The sequence below is a fragment of the Amblyomma mixtum genome, chromosome 6 (genome assembly GCF_055824585.1).
Source record: "Amblyomma mixtum isolate Tamu chromosome 6, ASM5582458v1, whole genome shotgun sequence".
Lineage (NCBI taxonomy): Eukaryota > Metazoa > Arthropoda > Arachnida > Ixodida > Ixodidae > Amblyomma > Amblyomma mixtum.
The window spans coordinates 100,168,592-100,181,609 of NC_143017.1; the positions used below are offsets into that span (position 1 = coordinate 100,168,592).

General features: G+C 45.7%; 1 protein-coding gene across 1 annotated transcript; it reads left to right on the plus strand.

Annotated features, from left to right (window-relative positions):
• Positions 1-4,269: 4,269 nt before the first annotated feature.
• On the plus strand, positions 4,270-12,558 carry LOC149339851 (uncharacterized). Its single transcript, XM_089550587.1, has 2 exons — positions 4,270-4,585; positions 11,437-12,558. Exons 1-2 carry the CDS (start codon positions 4,511-4,513, stop codon positions 11,902-11,904), a joined length of 543 nt encoding a protein of 180 aa, XP_089406713.1. The 5' UTR covers positions 4,270-4,510; the 3' UTR covers positions 11,905-12,558.
• Positions 12,559-13,018: the final 460 nt, after the last annotated feature.

The window sequence follows — 13,018 nt, forward strand, 5'->3', positions numbered from 1 at the left end:
CAGTGGTTATGGTGTTAGGCTGTTGACCCGAAAGATGCGGGTTCTGTCTCGGTCAAGGCGGTCGCACTTCAATGGAGGCGAAATGCTAGAGGCCCATGTACTGCGCGCTGTCAGTGCAGGTTAAAGAACGCCAGGTGGTCGAATTTACCGGAGCACTCTACTACCGCGTCCCTCATAGCCTGAGTCGGTTTGGGACGTTAAACCCGATAAATGCAAACAAGCACAGCTATGCCACGAAAAGTGCTCACTGTAGACAGATTGTTACATTGTAAACGGAGAAGATAACCTCCAATATATTTAGTCTTCTGATACTTCTTACGCCAGCAGCTTCTTCAGCTGTCTTTGTTAAGAATAAGGACATTTATTGAAAGCCGTTTCGAGTTCAGTCACCGACCTAAATGATTCGCACTGTGAAAGTTCATGGTTTTCTCTCAAATGACAGCCTTATTTACCATTTTTTCTCACAGAGTGCGAAAAAGTTGGCCTTCGAAGAAATATCACCCCATGAACTCAGCGGATGTTAGTCGTACGCCCTTTAATAGTGGTGGGAATGAACCGTAGTGCTCCAGAAAGCATTTCCGTTGACAATACTTCGCGAACTGTAATTTTTTTCTGCGCTCAGGCTCGATAGCGGTCAATCGCGACTCTTGTACATTGCCGTTTTATGAAAGCACGTCTATACAAGTGCAGTCGCGTGCTTATTTTCCCCATTTGTTTCGTCGTAGTCCGCTTGAGAGTCTGAATTCTCGGAAACTTGTTCACAAACACCGGCTCCTTGTTCTCGCTTTTGGAGCTCCCTACTTTTGCGTGCGGTAATGATTGTGCACGTTACTCCGTTACTCAGCTGTACTTTTTGGTTCTTATTGTGAGTATTTCAGGAAAGCCCGCCACTAAATTTTAGGAAATAGGCTTGTTGAGGTATAAAGATTATTTCTCCCGCATAGTAATCCCACTGCTGGCGGATATCAAAAAGGTGACTCATGCCTTTAGTGACACAGTTTAAGAAATTTGTGATTCTTAACTTTTAACTATTGTAGTTAGCGTATGATTGCAAGTGAAAACTTGTAGAGCGCCGTTTGTGGTAGACACCTCAGTTTTTGTAATTTCTAAAACGCGAATACCCTCGGCGCTGTGGCTGGACAAATTTGGCCAACTCGTGCCAAAACACGCGAAAATTTTGAAATAGGTGCGTCTTTGTTTAGGCAAAAGAACGCCTGCGAGTGCGCGGTATACTTCACGACACAAAGGGCACGTAGCCTTCCGTGTAGTGATGGAAAACTATCGATAGTACTATCGATACTATCGATAGTTGAGTCACTACCGAACTATCGATGGTAAAAAAGACTATCGATAGTACTATCGATAGTTAGTACTTTCTATAGTAGTATCGATAGTACTATCATAGTACTTCCGATAGTTCTATTGATAGTACTATCGATAGCCGTATAGATACTACTTTTTATATATAGTACTTCGATTCTATAAAATCATCCACGCGTACTCACTGCACCCTAAACTTCGTTTCCCGAGTGTGTGGTATCGAGGTGATGGTATAAGTAACTGACAGCACTCGCCCGTTTTCGCGGCCTACGCGTCACCGAGCTCTGCAGACGTTCCCTACGTAAAGTCGCTGGATAAAATGTTGGCGTCCGAATGTACTAGTTGCGAAGCATACGTGCGAAAAGCATTCCTGCAGCGGTTACGTCAGCAAGACGACGTCTGCAGTGCACGATAGTGTCGTGTAAGCCAGCACAAGTTGTGCTATTTGTTCTTTCATAGGATGCAGTTCCAGCTATTATTCCGAACTGTCCCAGTGCACGTTAAAGAACCACAGCTGGTTGAAATTTACCCGGAGACTACGGCATCCCCCATAGCTTGAGCCTCTTTGGGATGTTAAGCCTCGTGAGACCGTGAAACCAATCAGGTATCGCAAATGATTTGGTTATATCACTGGCCAAAAAGTCCACAATATCAATATTGCTACTATCAATAGTCTTACCATCGACATTTTCACTATCGGTAGTCTTGCTATTGATAGCGGTTTTATCGCTAGTAATACTATCGATAGCAACACTATCGAAAGTAATACTATCGATAGTAGACTATCGATAATATCGACAGTCATCGATAGTAGCACTATCGATAGTTTTCTTACACTATCGATAGTTTCAAAAAACTATCGATACTATCGATCGTCAATTGTCTGGTAGTTTTGCATCACTACTTCCGTGTCGTGCTCGCACTGCGGTGGTCACCGCTACAAGCTGCTCCAGCCCACATGAGAGAGAGAAGGTCAATCGTGCGCCTAGGACCGACGTGAGCACAGGGCGTTGTTCTGCGCTGGCGCGCTTTCGTTTCGGCGTTTTCGTATTGGCGTTTTCGAAATAATAAATACTGAAATAGCTATTGACGGCGCGCAAAAGAACCTCTAACGGCAACCAGTTGTCCCAATTTAATAGCCGAAAAGTTAATTATCAGAAATTAATTCGCAGCTTACTAGTTATCATGACTGACCCTTTTTCTGATGTTCGTCGACACCAGTATTACTATGCCACAGAAGCCATCTTTTATACCCCAGAAAGCCCAGAGTTCCTCTTTGGAGAATTTGTGCAAGCGATCAAAGGAGAAGGCGTTAAAAGAACAGGGATTGATTTAAGGAGAACGCCAAGTAGACTCCATGAAGGAGCTCACAACGCCAGATGCAACCGAAGGCGCGCTGCTAGAAGTGTACAATTTACGTATGTCGCTAAAACGTGCTGTTCCAACCTGCAGACGCTCAGTGCATAATCCCTTGCGTTGTTCTTTGCTTCTTGCCTCTTTCTTAAGATTAACTTTTTCAAGTCGATATGACGGAGGTTCTTAACATAAATTTTCTGCAGTTAATCTCTACTCTCATATCTGTGTTGAACTTTGTCGCCTGATGCGCTTTGTATGAGGCATGTGTCGAAACCAGTGGCCTTTGTATTTCAGGGCTTTACGTCTTTACTCCCCGTAGCCACATTGATGCGAAATTCGGAGAGTAGAACAAAAAAAAAAAAAGGTTTTCTAGCGATTATCTGACGGCGAGAGTCTTATCAGAACATCATTTTATTTTTTATTTTTTGCACTGCTGGGATACGAACAGAAACTAAGTGCTGGCTTTGAGAAGGGAGGTTCACCACAGCCCTAAAGCAGCACAAGTTCAATACCGGTCTCCTTCCTTCTTTTACGTTCAGCCTCTGACGGCATTACAGCTGCCAGAAATTGTGGATATGCAGAGGCTGTCGCTCCGAAATATATGTCAAAATAATTTTGGGTGCCATATTTCGGACGCTTATTTTTGAGCAATACGCTGAACAAAAGAGTTAATATGGCAAGAACATTTTTTTTTCTCAGCGCGTAATGGCCGTGGCAACCAAGTGATGAAAAAAAACGTAATGAGTCGATCAGCCCAAGCGGGCGCCCACAATAATTACTGATGCGGTGTAGGTCACCGTACCATTTGTCTGCTCCTATGGCTTCAAAGTCCAGCTATCCTTCTTACACAATGCATAAACTTATCATTTTTTTCACCACCAAGGTATTTGCACTTTTTGTTTCGTTCTAAAAGACAGCCTTTTATTTCAGGGGATCTGTTTACGCTATAGGTATAGATCAGTGTCGTCTATCGCTTTGGCTACATTACAAGCGACTTGAGCGCCCTTTATCTGCCACAATGTTCAGTTCAGTGTTCGGCCGATGTCCGAGCATAGAAACAGTGCAAAGCTTTAGGATCGTCGAACTAGGTTCGCGGTCGTCTCATTGCCCCGTCCTAATCGGCATGCAGGCGTCGTCGCTTGCTATCAGCCCCGCGGCCTGGGAGAATGATTCACCGCAGTGTTGCACAGCGAGTGCTTTAGCGCGGCGGATGCGAGTTCAACGACATGGCGAGGGGTAAACAAATATTGGGGACTTCGAGACATTCAGGCTGTTTTAAGCAAGGGTTGTGTAGTCGGTCTGGGCGCCCGCTGGATGACTGCGTCAGCGCTGTAACCGTGTTCTGGGCGCCCCGATGCTAATTTCGACGAGCGAGACGATGGAAAACAACTTGGTCCGCTGCGCCACCTGAAGCATTACATGCTCGCCCGTACGCTTCGTCTACAGTGCAGATTTATACTCAAGGTCGCGGCGCGAAAAGGAGCAGAATGCGATGCTGGAAAGTCCTCGTAAACAAAATGCAAACGCGCACCACCCTTTCATTTTTTTTTTTAGTCGTTCACGTCCGAACAATGTGACCTCATCCTTCTCCGGTTGCACTTTGACAGGGCGTCCGGCCACTCAGGTCTTCGAGGGGGTTGGGAGAGGACGAGGATCAGCTGGCGTCAGTTGCACTGGTGGAACAACATCCGACAGGGCAGGGGAGAGAGAAACCGGTTCCTGTGGCTTTTCGGAACAACCGTACGCGGTCCATCCCCACCCCACCCCATCCGCAGCGGCATCTCCGGGGCGCCAGAGTTCGTCTTTTGGCATTCCTCTTGGCGACACTGGCAAGATGCAGTCGCCTGCCGCGCGCCGCTCCGCTCCCCGGCTCCTTTTCGCAGCGACGGCTGCCATTCTCCTGGTCCAGGTAAGACGCCGGGAAACCGTTCTTTTGTTGCGCCAGCTACGCGTGCGCACTGCAGCCGTTTGACGGGACGTCCTGAAACCTGCATGCTTGCCCTGTGCGTTTGCTAACCAAATGTGCTGTACCCTTGCACTCGTCTTCCCGTATTGAGTATTTGAAGTTTGAAAGGGGCTTTTTTGAATTCACTCAGTTAGGATTTCTAACGGCCGCACAAATATTTGAGCAGCTGAAGTTGGTTTAATTTTTGCGTGGAACAAGTTGAGTTTATGCGAATGCAAAACCTGTGGCTCTGCGATCTACACAGAAATGCACCATTCCACGCCATTCCGCTACACACCATTCCGCACACAGAAATGCGCATTAGGGCCAGTGGTTAGCATCATTGGCTACAAAAGGCGTATGACCTCCCACGCTTAGCCCCCTCCGTTTCCCGTGCCGCGCCACATGGGGAAGTTGTCCACAGACCGAGGGCCCGATCTAAGCTAGAGTTAAACGAGAAGCGAAACAGCTCGCTGCTGTTTGAAGTCTCTGTCCGTCCGTCGCTATAATGCCTGCTTACGACTGCGAATGAATGCTGAGATTCCAGGTCATGAAATCCGCACAAGTTCCAGGACTCAGTGGGCCTTTCGTAATATCGAGACACCTAAAGGACGGCCCCTAGAACATTGCACACAAGGGCCTCTTGTCTGCTAGGCTTGCCATCCCTTAGCGAAGAAAGGCTGCGCTAAAAATTCATTTCGAACATACTGCATTAATATCATATTAATTTTCTTGTCCCTATGCTTAAATTTCCATACAAATGCTTTCTAAATATTAGGAGTAATATTTTTAACATTCTAAGAAATGAGTCAAAAGCACAACTTTTCCCCGCTTAGTATATTTATTATACACTAAAAATATACTGAAACATACATTAAATACTTTGCATTACAATGAAAAATACACTAAATATATATTTAATACGTTAAAAATATATCCACATCGACTTAAAAAGGGCCTACTTGTCGGCTTTACCGCACGAGACTGATTAAAGTTGTCCACAGCAGTACTAATGACTGACCCGACTTCAAGCGATAAGCATAAGTAGCCCATCCATGAGAAAATGCGGTCTGACTTGGAGGGAAAGATGTCGCCACACAGCAAATGCCTACAGAAAGTGTCATCAGCAAACAGGAAGTGCTCCGACAATGGCGATACTTGGCTTGCCTTATATGTACCCCCCGGGAGACTACACATTATCTTGCCCTGTGAGGCGTGTTTGGCGCAAAGATTGCGGAGCGTAAAATTGCCGCACAAGTGCCGGACTAGTCGTGTTCGAATCTGGTGTCGATGTAGAACCGAACTGCTAATCATATCTTGCTTCAGGCATCGATCAGGAGTCGAACTGTCAACCAACAAATACATGGACCTCTATGGTAGCCGGTGCCCATTTGTCTTGCATCCATGAATTTTACCATGGTTCTCCTTGCCTTCGAGAAATCTTTCTATGCTCGGCTGCCCACATGCCGAGATCGCACATTTAAAATCAGTTTCATATTGGCAGAAAGCAAAATTATTCAAACATTCACCGCTCCAGCTTGCAATCTCGGACTGCAGAAGACGCCTCGATAGTTGAGCACGCATCGTTTGTGAATGCTTCTGGAGTGTCATTAACAGCGTCAACCACATTTTTCTTCATTTCCTGTCTCTCGTGTGAGGTTTTTATGCATCTTGTGGTCGAGAATGAGTGTATGTTTTTTCGTTTTCACGTCGAAAATCTTATCATACAGCATTATTTTTTAATTCTTGTTTGTAATTAATGGATTGTAATATGTGTTTCTTTTTTACACTCCCCACCGCAAACTGATTGTAATGTATAATTTCGTCCCAAATGCAAACTTTTCCTCGTGTACTACTGGGATCAAAAGTTTACGTGGCGCGAGTGTGCGGAAAAACATTTCGGTGGAGTTACGTAATCCAGTCGCTTGAAATACGTCAAGGTATGAGAGAATGTACATGCTCTTTGCGCTGGTAAAAGTGCTACGCGACCGAATTGCGAGTAGTGATGTGAAATCTCGGAAAACAGACTTTCTGAAAAAAAAAAAAGTTGTTCTTTTCCGTGGGTTATTTACGAGGGAGTGTAAAGAGGAAAAAAAAATCATTGTCGACAGGGCTCGTAATGAGGCAGCTAACAATTATATCAATGAACAGTCAAAATGTGCCGAACGGCTTTATAAAACAAAAAAAAAAGAGTGATAAAGTTCGCTTCATTTAATATGCTTGAGTGGTAAAATATATCAGGGTTCAGCCAGCCCATCCTGCTTACCTTTGAGGATAACGAGGGATTAAGTAATAATGTTGCGCGTTTCTGTTCAACCCGAGAATGCCGCTACATGTGGTGGAAATTTTAAAACAGGATTTTTTAAATCAGCGGCTATTTCTTTCTTACTGCATATCTATGCTTAAAGAAATTGTTTGCCGTCACTGCGACGCGACACTCTCTGCATGACGGCAGGGTTTGTGGGACAGGCGGTCCACTTGAGGGGCGTCTGTGCTCCGACAGCTGCGTGGAGCAGAGGGCCCTGTAGTTTAGAGCCGTTGTCCGTTGTAACCATCATAGACACCTTAGACGCGCTTTAAGCTGCGAAAGCAGAGAAGCGGGAGCTTAGAAAGCAGAGGAAAGGCGCAGATGTGCGCTGCATGCTTTGACATTGACAACATTGTGCCAGAAACACGGCGCTGAAGCCATAGGCCGTCGGCGTTCGTTGCGTTCACTGGCGTTGGCGTTGACGTTTTACCTCCAATCATTTTAAGAAATGGAAGTGCGCATAATGGCTCCCTGGGTCAGTGGACGCCTGAATCGCGCTTATAGGTACGTGGGGTGATGAGAGAGAGATTTGGGTGGCATGCGTTAGCGCTGGCAACGGTGAGCGAACTCTCGCGGTCAACCATTAACTGCCAGGGTGGCTGGGGACTTTATTGTAGACATAAAGACAAACAGGAATTTCTTAACGCTTATGCGGGAGAACAACCCGTTCCTCTCGCTCATGACGCCTCCCACGGCTGTGACAACTTCGCGAAATACTTGCATAGACCTCTTATTTGGGAACCACTCCTTGGTGCAGCAAGTCGAGCATATATTTATCTATTTCTCCGTCCACAAAGCTCCCTTCATCACAATCAGGAACTGTTAGCGGAGTGTTTCCTCAAGAAGGAAAATGTGTGAAATGTAAGTCTGTAATTGTTCACACACGTCTTGCTCGAATTCTTTGCCTCAATCTATCGAAAAGCTGAAACAGCTGATGAGCTGCGCTCAAATTTCGCATTAGGAAGTAACGTAATCGTCGGCAATTTTTCGTATTCTGGAAACGAAGATAACGTCCCCCAAAATGGAAAGCAGAAGCTGGTCGTGATAGCGGAGTGAAGAAATCCTGTTCAGCATATTTGGCCGTCCTGTCCCTGTTAACCAGTGTATACATTGGCAAATGGGGAATTTTTAAGGTCTGAAGCTCTGAATAGCCTTTTACGAGCCGTTCAGCTTTGAACGCCACCATTCAACTGCTAACAAGGAGGCGGTCCGATTCGCTTTCATGTAGCTTCGTCAAGCCGTCCTTACAGCGATTTCTGCCCCGTTTAAGGTTGGGGGTGAAAAACCGTGCAAAGCTTTTTTCTGATATCCAGGAGTTCGTAATGCGCGTGTGCTTGATGTGCGTATTCACATCCTAGCTGATACCTCAGGCTACCATAGTAGCGATAGTGCTTTTTTATTTAATGAAATGAGAAAGCTTGGCTATAAAACAGTGAAAATGTAAAACAATTTCTGTTAATTTGTTGCACATCGGCCTTTGGCAATGTGTAATATTTCATTTCAGCAACATGCCATTCAAGCCGGAGCATCACACTAGTCTTACTCAATCCGACAATACAAAAAACGGCCATCTAGTGTTAATTCACTAGTTAGCGTGTTGAGACCCATCCCGAGAAAATAGCGGAAGTGAGTCGCACGGAAGGCGCCATAGCAGCAAGGTCATTATTCAAAATAAAGAAGAAGTCAGTGTTACAACAATCCGCTCACAAATAAACTTTTTGGTCACAAGTATAAAAACCATTCTACCCCCTTCTCATTTTACACTAAACACACGCATATGTCACAATACTGCCCAGCAAAACGGCATATACCGTAATGCTCAGCTTTCTTGCTTGTAAGCCACTAAGTACTTCGTGAATATATTTATATGTTTATCTGCGCAAACAAAAAAAATGATAGGACATTTTTAGGCAAGGGGCATAAAAAGAAATAGACTACTGTGACACGGGTAGATAGATACCGCGGAAATTTACTGGGCAAAATGAGATAGAAAGAAATTAAACCCTGTCCGAAATGCGTGCATCGCTATGCGTAGAAATGTTCTGCTGTCAGAGTGAGCAAAAGTGACCGTTAAACACGTTTTCATTCTCACCTGCTACATTTTAACATGAAATTTCGAGTACCAAAAGCAGCGTCGCCGCAGCGGTCATCCTACACTCCATGCCGGACTCTTTCGGCGCTGCAGTTAGCTCTGAGCCCTTCGCAGCTCTGTAGTCACCTTCAGCTGAACACAATAAATGACAGGGGGAAAGCAGCCAGGTCTAATGTCAATCAAGGTGCCAAGTGGTCGGTCACGCAGACAACGCCGCGAAGGACTGCAACCAAGACGGCACTTTGCTGCTTCCGGCAAGCGCCCGCATGCGCAGTGCGCTTTGTGAAATCGGTCTATTTATTCAGCCGAAAGCCTTTGATGGCTCATACTGTCGTCTGTTAGCAGAGGGTGTCACAGGCGTTTGACTCGGGAACTAAGAAAGATAGAAGAAAACCAATGGTTGCTTCAGATAGTGCAGGAAAAAATGAACCTAGAAGCCAAGTTTGATGACTGCATATTAATTAGTAATTAATTATAGGCAAAAATGTCGAAATTGCGTAGAAAACTGCGGACGTCAATATAGCCACAGGACCGGTGTGACGTCACATCCACCGGAAGTCGTCACGGAATAGTGAAAATTGTCACAGAATGGTCAAAAGAACGTCAGATTTGTGTCATATTAGATGGAAAAATGTGTAATTAAGCATAATTAACGCTTAAGATGGGCGCAAAATGTGCAATTTGGGTATCGATATAGCCACGGGAACGGTGTAACGTCACATCCAGCGGAAGTCGTCACGGCATAGTGTCCTCGGCTTTCGCCTCTCAACACTTTAGTTGCCAAAGTGTCCTCGCAATTTTGTCGGCAGCTCGAATGCGAGCCTTCGATGCTTGAAGGCTTCAGGCCAATATCGGCTCTGGGAACAAAGCTATACCGCAGGTGTACACCGTTTGTGTCAGCATTTCATCGAGTTTCTTCTGGCACAGTGGTGCGATTCGCTCAATGGAAGTTTTTAAAAGGTATACTGATCGGCTTGTCTGTCAGATTCCTCTTTTTCCTTAGCGCAGTCAGCTTTCGACGCTATAATACTTCAGACCTCACAACTTGACTAAATAGGATTCTTGAGAGACTGCACGGGATCTTTGCAACGTCGTCGTGTACAGACTGACCCCGCGGTGGCCCGCATCTTTCAATGCGGTGGCCCGCATCTTTCAGTGCGGTGGCCTGCATCTTTCACAGCTGCTCCGCACGCGCCTGCTTTGCCTAGCTTGGCTGCCGACAAAAGTGTCCACCATCGATATCGCACTCCAGCAAGTGTCATCAGGCATTTATGTAAACATATATGAAACAGGCGTCAAACTTCGACTGTATGTGGATACAAATTATCTCAATATTCTTGGTGTTGGTATCCTTCGAACGTTTCCAATACTTCCGGCAAAAACTGTTTTCTTTGTTTTTTTTTCCAGTATTGAAAATTTACAAAATTTTACATCTCTAGGCTCGAGGCAAAGGTACAATATACATTTTTTTTTTCTGAAAGACACGCCCCTGAAACGTTTGACCGCGCTAGTGGATGCTTTTTAAACTTTATACAACCTTTATCTACTACAATGAATCTTCGGTCTCTGATCATATGAAAAACATTAGTTGATACTTTGGAAACCGTACGGTTGCCCGGACTTGTGAACAAGGATCCCGTAAGGGTTTCGAAACGCAGCTAACGTTTTTTACACGGCCAGTGACCGAAGGTTCATTCTGCAGTAAAACGAACAGTTGAGCTACCAAAACAGCGCTGCGACAGAGGACGAAGAAGGAACGGCAAGTGCTACGCACTAACAACTGAAAGTTTATTGGACAAGACATGCATAATATACTCTCAAACTATAACCAGGGGAGCGCATGCGCTCCTGATTGTAGATATTGGAGGCTACATTATCCATGTGTTCTCCGATAAACTTTCAGTTGTTAGCGCTTGTCCGTCCTTCTTTGTCCCCTGTCGCAGCGCTGTTTTTGTAGTTAAAAGATGAATTATATTATTCTAATAACTGAGAAGACGTCCTTCCTCCATACCGAGGAATACGACAACCTTCTACTACCCATATACAAGGCCCGGAAGATCTCTTAAGGTAAATAAACTACGTGAGTTAATGGTAGTAAGCCACCACACGTTCAAAATGCCCTTCTATGATGACGCACACTATTCTTCTTCTGATTTTGTCGCTTGCAGGTGGATTGTCTGGATGTAAAACATCCTATTTTCTCCTCCAAACCGAACACAGTGATGCTCAAGTCGATAAATCTGTGGTTTCTACGGGAAACAGTGCCCGAACGGAGTCGTTGTTGGCGGGGTTTCAATCTTGAGTTGAATATTCCCGTTACTTCTTTCGCGTGATTGTATTTGCACTGCCCACGCACAGTAGCCGCTTCCATCGCGCAATCCTCAAATTTGTGTTGTGGCCCTGGCATTGCCGCAGGTGTTAGGTGATGGAACAGCAGCGAAACCAACCACGGCCGCGCCACCTGTCGACGACAAGGTGTCCTCACCCACGCCGGCAGCAGAAGGCGGAGCAACGGCGTCTCCAAAGAAACCGAAGGCCTTCGGCCACCCTCTGCACCCGTTCAACTTGGGCATAAACATCCCTTACTTCTTCAACATGCGGCTGCTGACGGGGCCCGGAGGCACAGGGCTCGGCCTCAACGTGCCCGCCATCCTTAACCTGCAGCTGGACGCGGCGCATCGCAGGAGGCCTGGACTCCTGCTTAACCTGTTCGGAAACAGGGGCATCCTGTTGAACCGTCGCAGGCGTCCTGGAGACCCGCTGACCGGACTGGGCCCGGCCTCGCCGTTTGGGCAGCCTTCGGAGCAGGACAATGCCATTGACATCAAGCGAAAGCCTTCGCAGAGGCGTCGTGATATGCAGGACCGTGCGATAGCTCCCTGATCTTGACAAGGCTACAGAACATCACCTAACAGCCGTCTTCTAAACTCAAGTCCGAAAGGCACGCTGAAAAAAGGGGATGTGGATATTTGATGACAGCCACTAAGGGATTTTCGCCAAGAAATGTTATATTCTGGCGAAACAAGCAATTTCAGTGACAAGCAGTGTTATAGCTTAGCGCTTTACTACGGAGTCCAACCTGAAGTCGTGATTTGCTGTTTTACTTCTTTACCTGGCAGCAGTAAAGCGTACAGTTTGCATCGCCCTTGAGTAGAGCGCTCGAGGAATGCGTACCCGATAACAAAAGCTGAAATTAGAAAGCGGCCGTTGAATTCTGGGCTGAGTGCTCATGTCTGCTTTGTTTGCGGGTATATCTGGAACTACTTCCGCGCAAGTTCGCCGCCCGAGCGCTATACACAAGAGTGACGCAGGCTGTACTTGTTCCGAAAAAATTCCTGCTAGAACAATCATTGTTTCTGAAGCGACGACTGACCGCCCGGTATCGCGGCATTTATATCACCGCATAGCGCACTGAATAAACATGGCAACTGTCGCACTTCAAGGTAAGCTCACTTGGCTGGAAACAAAATTTGTTTTGGTGTTCTCAATACTTGTTTCCTGTCTATTCGCCGGCTGTAAATAAAAAGAAAAAATGTTGTGGCGAGTGAAGCTCTTTTTACATCGGCGCATTTTCTGCTGATGATCAAAGATCGTACCAACACGCGATGTAAATATATTAAAAGGAGTACAGACGCCTAAATTTATTGCATGTTTTCTTCTTTCAAATGATGCGTTAGACATCACAATACATAGATTATCGTGGAGTATTCGCCTACGACCCCTAAAGAGTTTATAATTGAACTTCTCTCGTGCTGTTTCGGTTTCGGCTACATCAACCGAGCTATGACCGTGACGTCTAGTTGGTGTTTTGGTCACGAGATGCACTAGAAAAACGCTAATATAATAGCTGGTACGTATACATTTAATTCACTACAGCACTTAAGTCAGCCTCTTTCAAGACCTGCAATGACACAGCAGAGTTTTCATTCCTCACGTGACCTAAACATCAACTTCACATGACAACCATCGTTCGGCAGTTGAAACCAAAACAACGTCA